The following is a 15,327-nucleotide window of genomic DNA, read 5'->3' on the forward strand; positions in this document are numbered from 1 at the left end:
TGTTGTGCACGTACCACATGCCTGATTCCCATCCTCTGTCTCCCCTCCAGAGCCTCAATGGGATACCCCAGACAGAGGCCTGTTCCTTCTTCATTCCTTTTTCAACCCAGCAGACCAACAGCAAAGCCCAAACTGTTATTCTCTGCCTTCTATCACCTGAGTCTAGTCCAATGCTTCGCTAACAGGGGGGCTTGTTAAACTGTAGATGCCAGGGTCCCATTTCCCCAAGACTCTGGTTCAGTAGGAGTCTTCTGCCTGGATTCTGATCATGTGCATTTCCAACAAGTTCTCAGGTGAGAAGGATGCTGCTGGTTGCTGGAGCAAACCCTAAGTAGCCCTGATCTAGTCCAAAATGCCAGATTCCTGGATCCTCAAGACCGAGGCAGGGCTGGGTGATTCCTAGCACACCTGAGCAAGTGACTCCTCATAAATAACAAAAGCCTGACCACACTTCACTGGTGGCACCAGAGGCAGTCCCCGTCCCATTCACTCTGGAGTGACAGTGGGGATTCTTCGCATTAGAGTTGGGAAATGGGTCCAGCAAGGGATCAATTGACAAAGAAAGACAAGTCTCACCTCATACCAGCCATGTCCTGAAATTCTCACTACATTCTGTGGTAACAGTGGCATTTTAATCAGCTGAGACCCTCAACCATCCCTAACAGAGGCACAACAGGAGGGGGTAGTGATTTTAAGTTTAATGGTAATAGATGTTTGGGAAGAAGAAGCCTTAGACAGAGAGGAGCATCAGGGAAGGGGGAATCTGATGTGTGGTTAAAAACAAAACACTGAGATTTAAACTGTGGATGAGGGGAGAGGAGGAGGAAACTCCAGGAAAAAGGAGACCCTCGATCATTTATTCCCCAGAGCTGTCACCACACTGAGGACTAGCATAATAACAGTTCTGCTTGCAGATTGGCTGAGCCCCTCCATTAGAGGAATCATACATAATAAAAATGGGTTTAATAGAAATGGTAGCAATCGTAATTGCTTCATCACCAAGTCTCCCTCTTGAATAAGTTTACCGAATCTTTTGTTTTTTAACGTGCAGAGCTTTCAGGGGCTTTCCCTTGGGAGGAATTGGGAGGGAAAGAAGTAGACAGAATTACCTCGATAAATCTTCCAGGGGCCAGATGCATTTTTATCACAAACATAATCGGGATCCAGATGACGGAACAGGCGAGCATTAGCCATCCAAGCACCATGGACCAGTTAGGATAGCGGTAAGAGCCGTAGGTCATGGGCTCCCACTGGTAAAAGCTGAAGCAAAGGATAAACTGGAAAGAGAAGTGACACATGTGTTAGGGTGGTGGCATGAATTATTCATGCACTCAACACTATTAAACCCCTGTCATGAGTTTGATGCTTTCGTCTCTAATATTTTATACCCACGAAAGAGTAGTATTATTAATCCATTTTTCAAATGAACAAACTAAATTTCAAAGAGATGGAAATGACATGTACTGAGCTGCTGACCCTGCATTTGCCAAACCATGGGAGCGGAGCAATATATGTGCATGTGTATACATACAGACAGACAGAGAAGACAAGTTTAAAGGGTATATACTAAGGTGACAAGTGGGCAGATGTGGGTGGGGATGATAGTGGGTGTTTTTAAGGAGTTGTCTGTATTTTCTTTTTTTTTTTTTTTTTTTTTTTGAGACAAAGTCTCACTCTGTCACCCAGGCTGGAGTGCAATAGTGCGATCTCAGTTACTGCAACCTCTGCCTCCCAGGTTCAAGCAATTCTCCTGCCTCAGCCTCCCAAATAGCTGGGATTATAGGCATGTGCCATCACGCCCGGCTAATTTTTGTATTTTTAGTAGAGACAGGATTTCACCATGTTGGCCAGGCTGATCTCAAACTCCTGACCTCAGGTGATCTGCCCACCTCAGCCTCCTAAAGTACTGGGATTACCAGTGTGAGCCACTGTGCCCAGCCTGTCTTTTTTATAATGGGTAATAATCAAGCTTTTGTTATAAGAAAGAAACCCAGGCCAGGCGCAGTGGTTCACACCTGTAATCCCAGCACTTAGGGAGGCTGAGGTGGCGGATCATCTGAGGTCAGGAGTTTGAGACCAGCCTAGCCAACATGGTGAAACCCCATCTCGACTAAAAGTATAAAAATTAGCCAGGCATGGTGGTGGGCACCTGTAATCCCAGCTACTCAGGAGGCTGAGGCAGAAGAATTGCTTGAACATGGGAGGCAGAGGCTGCAGTGAGCCAAGATCATGCCACTGCACCCCAGCCTGGGCAATTGGGCGAGTCTCAGTCTCAAGAAAAAGAGAAGGGGATGGGAGGGGAGGGGGCAGGAGGGATTGGGGGAGGAGGGAAGGGGAGGGAAGGAGGGGGAGGGGAATTCCATTATGTTTATGTCTTTTTACTTTTAAAAAATTGAATCTACTTTGCTTAATGGCCCACATCCAGGAGCTGCCTCTAATGCTGGCTGAGTGAGACCCAGATTGGTCCCCAGGCAGTGACTGAGCCGGAAGCTTAGTCCTATGATAAGCTGTGGGACAAACAGAAGGGATGCACAGCTCCCCTTAAATGACTTAAGGAGAACAGGCGTCGTCACCAAGTGGTGAGCCGTGAGCCCAGAGACCAGTAGGCTCATCTTGACCCAACCACTGATTAGCTGAGGGACCTTTATGTCTCAGACTTCCCTGCTATAAAATGGATATGTCTCCCTCTGTGTATACAACACAGGGGTTTTCTGGAAATGATAGTTTGGTATTTACTCATGAGTTCCCCCTCGATTTTAAGAGGGGTCATGATGTGTTTTCTGCCCATTAACTCCTATCACTGCACACTTGGGCTAGCAACAGCCATGAGAACCCTCTGAAGACTCGGCCAGCGCAGCTAAAGAGAAAGAAGGGAATTCAAGTGCTAAAAATAGAGGTATCTTTAAAAAGTGGAGCCAAGGTTCTAACTTCACTACTCAAGCCTTTGGGGGGAAATTTCCCTGAATGGTGTATGGCTCCCTGTATTCACCCTGCCTATAGCAACATCAGTCTAGAATAATGTACCCATATAAGTCCTCTCCTCCTCTCCCCACCCCTCTCTTCCTAACTTAAACCACAAAATAACTGCCCAAAAGTGATTGGAAGGAATTTTGCCAGGAAAGATAATGTACGAAAGTGTTTTAGAAAAGTGTGAAGTGCTAGATGGATGAAAGGCATCTGTATTATTACCGCAAAGCCCAAACAGCTGGGATGAGTGATTATTTCAGTACAACAATAATTCAATATATTGATTCAAAGCAACACGAGCCCGAAGACAACTGTTGGAAAAGAATCTTCTATGGAAAGAGATGTCTACTCTAGGCCCCTTTTTAAACATTTGTCCCTAGAGTTATAAGCTTTATTAACCAGAGTATTGGAAGTATGGTCTAATGTAATTATTGTAAGCTGCTCCATTTCATTTACTATATAAATAGCAATACATCTGCTTATGTGCACGCATAACTCAGTAACATGATCTGACTATGTATACAATAATTGCATGGAGAATATTTATAGTTCTATAAATCCGTGAAGGCATATATAAAAATGATCAATTTCATTTTAGGGGCTCCAAAGTAATTTAAACCCATAATCTTAGCCTATTCCAGCACACCACAAATATCCATTTGATAGAAGGGCAGATGGCAAAAAATAAGTGTTGGGCTTGGTCCTCTGATACTCATTTCCAGTTGCACACATATCATATCAAACTTACCTGTGCAAATTTGTCCTTTGCCATGAATTTCCCTCTGCCAAGTTAATTTTGACGAAATGCTGTCCTTGGCTGGGACTGGCCGTGAGAGATCATAATTTAGCCACTGAGTCAGGTACACCCTGATCTTTTTGTGATGGCAGCCAAAGAAGGTGCTAGAGGGAGACTCATCAGTTGACAATGATGATGGAATTGACCCCTTCTCATTGTCCCTAGTTCCCAGCCAACACAGAAGGGGAATCTGGTTCGGAATATTTTCTGGGACCTCTCCACAACTTTCTGGCATAAGATTTATATTAGAAACTAAGTAAAGCACAACATAGTTGAGGAACTTTCTCAAAAAACAGCAAGTCCCTAAAATTCCTCTTCTCTGACATTCTGCTCACAAAAATGATTCGAACTATTTTAATCCAAACTGGCCAAACTCTAATGAAAGATGAAAGTACTAGGTTTTTAGAAATAATACATAGGTATAGGCTTGAAGCTTAGACAGCCCTGGATTCAATTCTTGGCTTTGTCACCTCCAAATCTAGTGGCCTTGGGCAAGTTCCTTGACCTCTCCAAGCCTCAGTGCACACATATGTAAAATGAGAGAGGAATCACCCAGCAGGCAAAGTGGTCCTAAGCTTTAGAAACAATGCTTATAAAGTGCCTGCCTCACATAGACCACAACAAACAGCAGCGCTGATTGTTACTATGTGAAATGTTGTTCCAGGGTATAATAAAATCCTCTGAAGCACAGTATGTTTGGGGTGGGAAGAAAAGCAAGAGAGAATCTAGAACAGGTTCTAACTTTGATTTTAGCCAAGCATAAATCATGAGTGGTAGGATCCAGGGAAGAGGGCAAGCGCACTGGAGATGGGAACACCGGAGGCCTGCGAGTCTGTTCACAGATGTTCTCTTCCCACCGGTTAGGTAAATTCGAGTTCTTCATATACATTCCAGTCTTGAATTCAAGAGACAGAAAGCCTATCCTTTTCAACTGTCATGCTCCAAATCTGGTGGGACTTTTCAGACAAATTGCATACTCTAAAATATGGGTACAGATGTCAGCCTCAGTATCACATTCGTGTCAATGCAGAGGGAGATCAATGCTGAATGATTTTTCTGTCTACATTTCTAGCTTTTCAGAAAAAAATTGAGATGTTTTGATTAAAACTCATTTTATGAAGGAAGGTGAGAGAGAGAGGGAAGGAAAGAAGAAAGACAAAAAATGCATTCCCTTTACAATTATACTTTCATCCTGTCTTGCTTCCTTTAGCGAAACTGGTACTATGTGTAATAGTAAAACAAAGGTCTTAATCTGGTTTCTAGTGTCACCTACTGGATTCATTGGGAATTACAGCCAACATCCTCCAGCGTTCCCAAAATTACACCTATATAAGCTAGAGAGGAGGAGGGGAAAAGATCTCTGTCAATTGCTGTGTTTGCAGTGCAAAGTGGGCAAAGCTGGCAGCTTATAGCACAATAACAAAGGTGACAAAATGAGAATGTAAGTCCATGAATTGCAGATTTTCTGAAACATGAAAGGGTCTGATCTTTAAGAAGGTGAATGTCAGATGATCCCAAAATGTCATCATCCCACTTGAAGATGACAAGGTAGGTCTCAAAAGCAATAAAAATTAGCATAAAAGTTTAATGCTATATTAGTTGTAGAGCAGCTGTGTTGAACCATGATTAAAAGCATGAATTCTAGAGTCAGACCACCTGAGTTCAAATCCAAGCTGTTGATAATTACTAGATGTGCAATGCAAGGCAAGTCACATCAACTCTGGGCTTCCGTTTCCTCATCTGTAAAGTGGAGATAATTATAATGCCACCCTTGAAGAGCTGCTGTGAGGGAGAGATGAGGCTATACATAGGAAGCACTGTGAACAAAGCCTACCACGTGGTTATCACGTGGAAAACGTGGCTGTGATTGTAATCCATTATTAGTACATAAAGCAGACTGATATGATGGGAAATGTGCCATAGGGGTGCTCCAAAGACCTGTGCATGAGTCCCAGCTCTGCACCTGACCTGCTAGGCACCTTTAGGCAAGTCTTTTAAACTCTCTGAACTTCAGTCTTCTCATTTGAAAGACAAGACCACCACCCAACACACCAGCTCCCAGGCTCACACGCAGGTACACACTGCTCAAACGTAAAACACCACATATGTATGCAAGGTGCTGTCTGCACAAGAAAACATGCAAAATCCTTACAGTTAAAATGGTTGGGGTTACAAATGCCCAGCAGACTTTCCAGAAGATGTTGGGCTGGAATCCGATCATCATCTCTATATCCTCACAGAATCTTTGCAAGCCTGCAAATAGACAAGCAGAAAACAGGTATAAGGCACAGTAGCAGGAGGGCGAGATGGGGGCAGGGCAGGCACTAGAGCCCCTCACTCAAGCACCATTGGCTAGGGCTGGCCCCAGCCTGGTATCAACATGACCCCTATTATGCAGGGAACCGTCAGACAAATGACACGCTGCCAGGAAGATTAAGGCAAATTGGACACTTAAATAGATATTAAATATGCTCTGTGGTGAGGTTCAAAAATGTCAGCCCACGGTAACATCTGAAAAGCTCAGTTCCAGCCTGCGCTATCAGCATTGTCACAAGCTGACATCTCACACATGCGGCTGTTTTCTGAGGTGCTTAGTGACAACTCTGGCAAGATCGGTGAAGATTGTGGTCAATAAGCAGAGAATATTCTGAAAACCTTGGAATTTAGAGATAAAATCACTGCACACTGGCTTTTATCTTCCACCCTCCCAAGGACGCTATTCCAATGAGTCATTTATCTTTGCGCCATGCAAGATGATAATAGCACACAAAAACCAACATAAATTCCAAGTGTCCTTCACCCACTTTGTTGGAACTCAAAGGACTGCTGTCTTCTTGGTCATTCATCAACCTCACTAAAGTAAAAACAGAGGAGATGGTTACTCTCATGGCCCTAGACAATTGCCATCCCTACTCCCTATTGGTTTAGGAAGGTTTTTAAAACCACTCCTCAAAAGAAAAAGGCGTTGAGAAATATTTTAGAATTGGGCAGTTTCTTGCATTCTTTCCCAATCTCATCAGAAGTATGGCCTTCCCTGAACTGTGGGACTGAGATGTTGAAGGGACCTGTACAGTCTCCAAGTTCAAGCTCCTTCATAGTCAGCAACTCTGACTTCAGTATGGCCTCAGTTTAAAAACTCATCATTCCTTCAGCCTCCATCATTTTCATGAAAAGTGGGTACCTGCAGGTCAAGAGAGACTTACCAACAACTCCTCCCATCAAGAATACTCCTTGCACATTGTCAGGCCTTCTTTCTAGACCTTGGTCCCTTGCTCCTCCTGTTCTCAGGATTTCCCAGCCTCCTCAGATGTCTGGGTCTTTTGCCCTGAGCTCCATGAGAGCAGGTGAATTCGGTCTCTGGGTGCTCCTCTTCCTGCCTTCACTGGCCACCTCTCCCCCTTCTGCCATCACCTCCCTGTCCACCACCTCATCTGCCCTCATCTAATCAGTGCCCCCCACCACCCCCATCTCAGTCCCCACTTATCCTTCCTGGTCCTGTATTTTCAATGCCTGCTCTCTGCTACTTGGAAGTGGGGAAGGATAAATGTGATGTGAGAAGACAGTGTCTTGCTGGGCTAGAAAAGTGACTGGAGTTTTCCTTCTGCAGAATGGAATAGTTCAATTCAGACCCTTAAAAAATGGCCCCGCTGGGCCAGGCATGGTGGCTCTAGCCTGTAATCCCAGCACTCTGGGAGGCCAAGGTGGGTGGATCACTTGAGGCCAGGAGTTCAAGACCAGCCTGGCCAACTTGGTGACAACCCATCTCTACTAAAAATACAAAAAATTAGCTGGGTATGGTGGCGCATGCCTGTAATCCCAGCTACTTGGGAGCCCAAGGCAGGAGAACCATTTGAACTCGGGAGGCAGAGGTTGCAGTGAGCCAAGATCGCACCACTGCACTCCAGCCTGGGCAACCAGAGCGAAACTCTGTCTCAAAAAAAAAAAAAAGAAAGAAAGAAAGAAAAAGAAAAAGAATGGCCCTGCTGTTCTATATCTTGATTTGGGTGCTGGTTACATTGGAGTGAAAATTCATTGAGCTGTACACTCAGGATACATACTCTTGTGGAGAAAAAGGAACCCTAGTACACTGTTGGTAGGAATATAAATTAGTACAGCCACTATGGAAAACATTGTGGACATTCCTCCAAAAACTAAAAATCGCATTACCATATGATCCAGCAATCCAGCTACTGGGTGTATATCCAAAGGATTTGACATCAGTATGTCCAAAAGATACCTGCAGTCTCATGTGTATTGCAGCATCAATGGAATCAACGTAAGTGTACATCAACTGATGATGAATGGATAAAAAAGAGGTGGTGTACATACACAATGGTGTACTATTCAGCCTTTTGAAAGAGAGGAAATGATGTCATGAGTGATAATATGGATGAACCTGGAGGACATTATGCTAAGTAAAATACGCCAGGCACAGAAAGACAAACACTGCATGTTCTCACTTATGTGTGGAATCTAAAAAGAAAGAATTGAATACATAGAAGGAGACAGCAGAATGGTAGTAACCAGAGGTTGGGGAATGGGGAAAATGGGTGGATCTTGGTCAAGGATACAGTGTTTCAGTTAGACAGGAGGAATAAATTGTAAGTATTTGAGGTGATAGATACGTCAATTAGCTTGATTCAATCGTTCCACATTGTATAACACATAGCATCACTTTTGTACCTAGTAAATATATGCAATTATAATGTCAATATCTAATAAAAATATATAAATGAAAAATATATCATGTATGTACATTATACTTTAATCTTAAAATTAACCCAAAAAACTCCACTCCGAACACCACTATCAAAATAATGGATCCTGAGACCCTTCACAGCCCTCCGCTCCTAACATTTGCTTTTACTTCCTACCAAGCTCAGATTGAGGAAGTCAGCCACCCCTCAGGACAGCGAGTCACCAGGCCCCCTGACAACAGCCATCATGGAGGGCCGCCAAGCCTCAGGACTGCTGTAGAGGAGCCTGTGCTGGGAACAGTATGAGGACTCATCCAAGGCACCTTTTCCCAGTTCACTCTAAAATGCCTTAGGTTGCAGCTGAGCTTCCCACTCTACTTTAAGGCAAGTCTGACAGCGGTCAGTCACGAACATGGTACAGTGGAAAGAGCACTGGACTGGGAGTTAAGGTCCAAGAGTTGATACCCAGTTCTGCTACTGACTCACTGTGTGACCTTAGGTGAAACAGTCTCCCTGCCCAAGCTGTTGTTCATTGGGGAGACTGAGCCGAATGAGCTCTTAAGGCTTTTCCAGAGAGGTCAATCCATGATGCAAGGACACTCCAGGTTGCTTTCTTGGGTCTACAGGCGAGAACTGCATGCTTTGAGCAGCTGACCTGATCACCTTTGGATTTGTTAGTCTCCTTTAGTTTTTATTACACACCTTCAAATGAGTGGCCTCTGAACACTAGGACCTCTGAGCATAAGTGAGGGGAGAGAATAAAATAAATAGAAGTCAAAGCTGAGGCCCTGAAAAATATATATAAAGCACCAACAGCAGGCCTCAGTTCTTTTTCTAAAAACAAAAAAAAAAGAGAGAGAGAGATTCTAGAAATTTCTATTATTAGCATCAATCCTGTTGCCATGTTTTTCCCCTTCATGAAACCATCCCCAAGAGACGGTGGCATGTGGCTTGACTGGGGACACTGTTATGATAGGGCTCAAAGTTAGACCTAAGGAATACACATAAGCAGCCTCCTATAAGAGGAGGGTGTCATGGTAGAAGTGCCCAAGCCCCCCAAGAGAGAATAAAGATCTGGACCCCAGGTTGTAGGAAGGGGTGGATCATGGGTGCTCAGTTTTCAGCAAGAGACAACTTAATGAAGAGGAGCAGTCCTGGGACCAAGAGTGAAAAGGCTTGGGTTCCAGGGCCAGTTTGAAGCCTGGAAAGTCATTTCCCCCCTTATGCAACCCTCCTGCACCGTGCCCATTCCCGAGTCAAGCTCTCCAGTTCCTCCAGCCTCTGCCTCGCTCACAGCACCCAGACCTTGGCCCACATTCAAGTCCCCACCTGAGTCCTTCACTGAGTCAACAGCTATTTTCATCTTAGGCCTCTGTTTATATGGCTTCCTCTGCCTGCTTTCTCCTTTCCCCTAATCCACATCCATCTTGCCTTCAAGGCCTAACTCATGATTAAGGAATTGTTCATGGAGCCTTGAGCATGGGCAAGAGGGACTTGCCTGCTGCATGACCTTGAGCCTGGAGAGGTAAGAGGGCAAGTAGTCAGGCCCCAAAAGGGCTCTGAGCAGCTGCTTCTCAAAAATGAGTCTGAATTAGTAAAAAAACAGCAGGGGAAACAAAAAGGTGGTGAACCTGTGGCTATTATTTTAGACTCAAACAGATATGAGGCTCAGAAATCAGTCCATGACAAACTGCATACAACCAAAAGATCCTGAACTGAGATGTCAAGGACTTGCTTCAACCAGTCAGTCACTTTCCCCCATGCACCTTTGTGGCTTTTGCCTCTCTAAACCACACCCATGCCCTTGGTCTGGATATTGTTCATAGGGGCTGCTTGCCCTCCTGGGTGGCCAGGTGTGGTTCCTCTGTGAGCACAGGTGGTGGCTGTTCAATCACATTGTTCCTCCAGCCAAAAGACCACTGTACTGGCTCCAGAAAAATGCAAATCATTTTTTCAAAATGACTCTACTTAGATAAAAGTCTGCTGAAGGGACCACTTCTACACAAAACTCAGGGAGTTTTACCTTTAAACCTGGATACCTCGAAGCCAGCTATTGGCCATTGAGGCATGTTGACTTGAGAACGTCAAACAACTGTTTCAATCTAATAAAACTTGAAAATTGTACCTGCCATATTTCAAACGTTTGGATGATATCCTCTAGAATCTAGAGATTATTAGAAACAAGAAGAAAACACAAATCTCTTCAATTCACTGGCTTTTTAAAATTCTGGCTAGGAAGGTAGTACACCAGGTGAGTCAGGTTCATTTTAACCCTTCACAGGTTTATGTTCTACTATTTTAAATGAACTCTGCACTGGTTTGAGGCCTCATGATCTCAATAAAGAATACACTGTCTTCTGGGATATAAATTACAGATTTGTGCAGGTTTTTTTTTTTTTTTTTTTTTTTAACCTCAAACAGTCATGTTAGCTTATTTTTCTTCCTGAGATTCACTTCTTAGAATTCCATCCAGATCCTAATCAGAGGCGTACGGACACATCTGACACTGCAGAAGTCAGGTTCAACCTGAGCCCAGCACAGAGGCAACCTGATTCTGGAGGCAAACCCAACACCAGCACTCTTACTTAGAAACCAGGGGATTCCCTGGGTGGTCCCAAGGAAAATTAACATAGCCCAGGGACTAAAGCACTCAGGATTTATTTTTTCCTTCAGAACTAAGAAACCTATGACTAGATTTGTATGGGGGTGGGGGACAAGCTATTTGATTCCAAAAAACAGAAATATTAAGAGGTTCCTATTTTAATTATGTTTTAAACCATCCTGAACAGCCCTGTTTTATAGGGAAGAGCTGTGCAGACGTGCCCTTTGTGGCAATCAGCAGTTAGGGTACAGGTAACAGAAGATGGAAATGAGATAGTTACTTGCACTTGGGCCAGTGCTGCAAATAAAGAGCTTTCCTGACTTTGCCAACTGATCATCTGGTGACCTCAGCTTACACGTAGACCCATGAGGGACTGAGTTGCCAAAGAAGGACCTTGGAGGCTTCTTCTTGCCTCTCCTGGCAAGGTCTTTAGTTTCTGGGCAGAAAGTTATGATTGCCTGTGGTGGATTTCACTGGGTTTCTACCACTCTCTGCTCAGCTAGAAAGCACTTTGAAGCCTCACCCTAACTCCGACAGCAGGTCTTCAATCACACCATCACTGCAGGATCCAGGCTGTCTTATCAGCCAAAAGTGCTGGCAGCTTGGTCTCTGATCTCATCAGGACAGCTGGCATGCCTGCCCACCTCTCTTGCCAGGAACTAAACTCTCCCTGCAGTGGGGATGTAGTCTCTAATCTGAGATAAATTCCCCTTCTACCAATGTCCAAAACTGACTGCAAGTATCATCCTGTTTCTGGAGTGAGTACCAGGATGTTTACACAGGAGGTTTCTTTTTTCCCTCTGGATTCTCACTCCACCCCCTTTATTTTAATGAGCTTTCCAGAAAACCAAGACGCTGTTAAGCACCTGTTGGGTGGAGGCTAACAATTACTTTAAAAATAAGATGCTCGTAACGGGGATACCTGCAGAGCTCTGCAGACCCCTCTGGCCTAGACCCCTCTTCCTTTGGGCTCCAGATGGTACATTTGTCCCTCAAGCATATCCTGCATTCCAAATAATATCTTTTACTTCCTTTTGGCTTAGAATATGTTGCTGTCTCTTTTGAGCTCTGAAGTACAGTTAGATAATCTGAACTTGAAATGTTCACCTTCCAGATATTTGCTATGGTGGCGCGCTCTCTCTCTCTCTCTCTCTCTCTATATATATATATAAGTGAGGCCTCGGGACAGTTCTGAGCAGGCTTCCAAGCAGAAAGAAGTCAGTAGGGCCTTGAATCAAATAGGACTTTCTTTAACTGACAGTGCATACAAGGGACCAGGAGATACCCTTGAAACCCGAGGACAAACACTTCCACACAAAGGGCAAAGATGACATCTGATAGCTCACCATTTCTTTTTTTTTTTTTTTTTTTTTGAGACGGAGTCTCGCTCTGTCACCCAGGCTGGAGTGCAGGGGCTGGATCTCAGCTCACTGCAAGCTCCGCCTCCCAGGTTTACGCCATTCTCCTGCCTCAGCCTCCCGAGTAGCTGGGACTACAGGCGCCCGCCACCTCGCCTGGATAGTTTTTTTGTATTTTTTAGTAGAGACAGGGTTTCACCGTGTTAGCCAGGATGGTCTCGATCTCCTGACCTCGTGATCCGCCCATCTCGGCCTCCCAAAGTGCTGGGATTACAGGCTTGAGCCACCGCGCCCGGCCAAGCTCACCATTTCTGTTCTTGATAATGGCCCCACTGATATGGCGAGCTGGTTGCTATTGTGATAGTAAGAAGGATAAACTGTAAGACAACTGGAAGTGTATTCCTGGAAAAATCTGAGATTGAGATATTGCATCACAGGCACCTATGATGCTAATAAAGTTTCCTAAGGATCTGTGAGCTGAGTGGTCTCTTCTCACTACAGTACCCAGGGACCAGCTACAAAGTTATCCCTCAATTCAAGCTGCATGGGCACTGAAGATCAGGAAATAATTTCATGCCTGCAAAGTAGCCTCCTTCTCCCTGATCTGGCCATTGTTCAATTAACTGTTCACATGCCAGACCACACCCAAAGGGGTATCTGAGTCCTAGGAATTTCTGATACAAAGATTTTTAAGTTGCATCTTCAGCCACCTCTTGTTTCCCTATTAAATTTGGATCACAGTGGTCTTGAGGCAAGTTTGGAAACAAAGGTGCAGCTCTCTTAGGTTTCCTAAATAGTTGCAATTTAAGCCTTGTATTGTCTTATTAAGTATGGAAAATCTGCTTGCCATGAATGCCTTACCGACACTCAAGCTCTACTTCAGCAACAGGCACAGTGATTTCCTTACCATACACATAAGAGATCCCCACGAGCTCAAAAATGGCAATGATGACAAGGGCATAGGAGGCAGCATAGGTGTCCACAAGCTGAAACATGTAAATTCCACCCTAACAGGAGAGAGAAACAACCAATATCAAATACGTCCTGGAGCCAGGCTATCTCTTCCCATGTTTTACAGCCAGTTATCTCAATCCTAAGAAGAGTCAGGTGCAAACAGGAGTCCATGTATCTCCCCTCCTTTCAATAGCAGTAACCTACACCTGGTCCAGCATGTAAGCTGGAGGCCTTGCTGTGTCAGCAAAGCAGTTCCTCAACAGACTCCGAGCTAATCAATATAACAAGCACCAAAAAAAGCGATTTAACATCTTATTCTTGGAAGGCAAAGGTCAACCTCTGAAGAAGTATATGTGAAAGCAGCCAGATTGCTTTATTTTTGCTTTAAGCAATTGATCATATCCACCTATGTATCTGCATTCAATTGACCTTCCGATGACCTTTAGGTGTCTCTGGGTATTTCTCACACATCCCCATGAATCTCTACCTCACTCTTTAAGTCTCCCAACAATAAATAAGGTGCAGAGACCTTCACATTCCAATCCATTATTTTACAGAGGAAGAAATTAAAGCCCTGGTAGTTAGATTGCTCAAGGCCACAGAGACAACAAAAGCAATATATATACTGAGTGAGTTAACACAATTTACCAAGACACTCAGGACTAGAAGAAACTGAAGTGCCTGTTGACTCATACATGACAGTAATCATCAGAAAATGTACCTGGTTGGTAAATAAAGATTTTTATGTATTCTGTTTTCTTTTTCCTAATTTTTTATTTACCTTTTTAGAGGCGGGGTCCCACATTGTTGCCCGGGCAGGAGTATAGTGGTTGGTCACAGATGCAATCAGAGCACACTGCAACCTTGAACTCCTGGCCTCAAGCAATCCTTCTGCCTCAGCCTCCCAAGTAGCTGGGAATAGAGACATGCGCCACTGCACCAAGCCACGTATTCTATTTTCTTAAAGTAGGACACACCTGCCTTGTTGGCTCAATAAGGCTACATCTCAATTATGAGATACTAGAAGCATCACTGGTAGCCAAGATGACATATTTCCCTCTACAGTCAGAATCCCTAATGAACTGGTGCCATCTACATGGAAATGGCAGTGATTTGCCTTTGATTATAAGGTCTGAGAGCTGCTAAGGGTTGAAGGACAGATAGCCATTGGCTCCCCCACCCACCTATCCCCACCGCAAGCCTGTGCCCAGGAGGCAGCTTACCTGAGTGATCATTGGAAAACCCATGATGAAGAAACAAATGCAGCAGCCCAGAGTAAACACTGGCTTGTGTGTGCGCAGGTACTTGGGAAACTCATCTGAGATGGAGGTCACTATGGTCTCGATGGTGGCAAACTGAAACCGTGTCAGGAAATGAACATCTGAGTCAAACTGTACCACCCAGGAGGTACCCCCAAGCCCTTTGCATGTCCCATCCAGGAAAGCTGTATTTGTGTTAGGTTTGGTTTTTAGGATGGCATTCCCTCAATGGGTCTAAAAAGCCTCCTTGGGGTCCAACCCACAAGGGCAACCAAGAGAACCCAAGCAGGATGTGAGCTTTAAAAATTGTACTTCCAACCCCCAGAGACTTGCATTCATATTCACCCATTAGGACATTTTAAGTTTCATTTTGTATTCATGAGATGTAAATTCGTATCCTCCAGTTTACCTTGCATTTGCTCTTCTACTTGAGGAAAAACCCTCTTTGCACCCAAGGACTAAACTCTGAGCACCTGTCAGCATGATCTGTGGTTGTCTCAGCCCCACAGCAATTCCCCTAAAATTGACTTCACATTATTTCTCATCCAGCCCTACAGAATTTGCTTTGGCAAAATGACACGAAGGCAGGAAGCACACAGACTAAAAATTGCCACATAGAACAGAGGGAGAAGGAAAGAGAGAGGACGACTCTCTTGCACCATTACGTGAGTACCCAAAATACAAGGTGATCCTG

The 15,327-nt window shown here is 44.4% G+C and overlaps 1 protein-coding gene across 1 annotated transcript in view; it reads right to left on the minus strand.

The window, feature by feature from the left end:
* Positions 1-15,327, minus strand: part of LOC105487013 (solute carrier family 6 member 5) — a 56,856-nt gene that overhangs the window by 5,713 nt on the left and 35,816 nt on the right. The window contains exons 11-14 of the mRNA XM_011750277.2: positions 14,598-14,729; positions 13,328-13,427; positions 5,916-6,016; positions 1,110-1,277 (exon numbers count right to left, since the gene is read on the minus strand). Of these exons, the coding sequence (XP_011748579.2) occupies positions 1,110-1,277; positions 5,916-6,016; positions 13,328-13,427; positions 14,598-14,729 (501 nt within the window). The remainder of the gene's footprint in view (positions 1-1,109; positions 1,278-5,915; positions 6,017-13,327; positions 13,428-14,597; positions 14,730-15,327) is intronic.

Source organism: Macaca nemestrina, chromosome 12 (genome assembly GCF_043159975.1).
Source record: "Macaca nemestrina isolate mMacNem1 chromosome 12, mMacNem.hap1, whole genome shotgun sequence".
Classification (NCBI taxonomy): domain Eukaryota; kingdom Metazoa; phylum Chordata; class Mammalia; order Primates; family Cercopithecidae; genus Macaca; species Macaca nemestrina.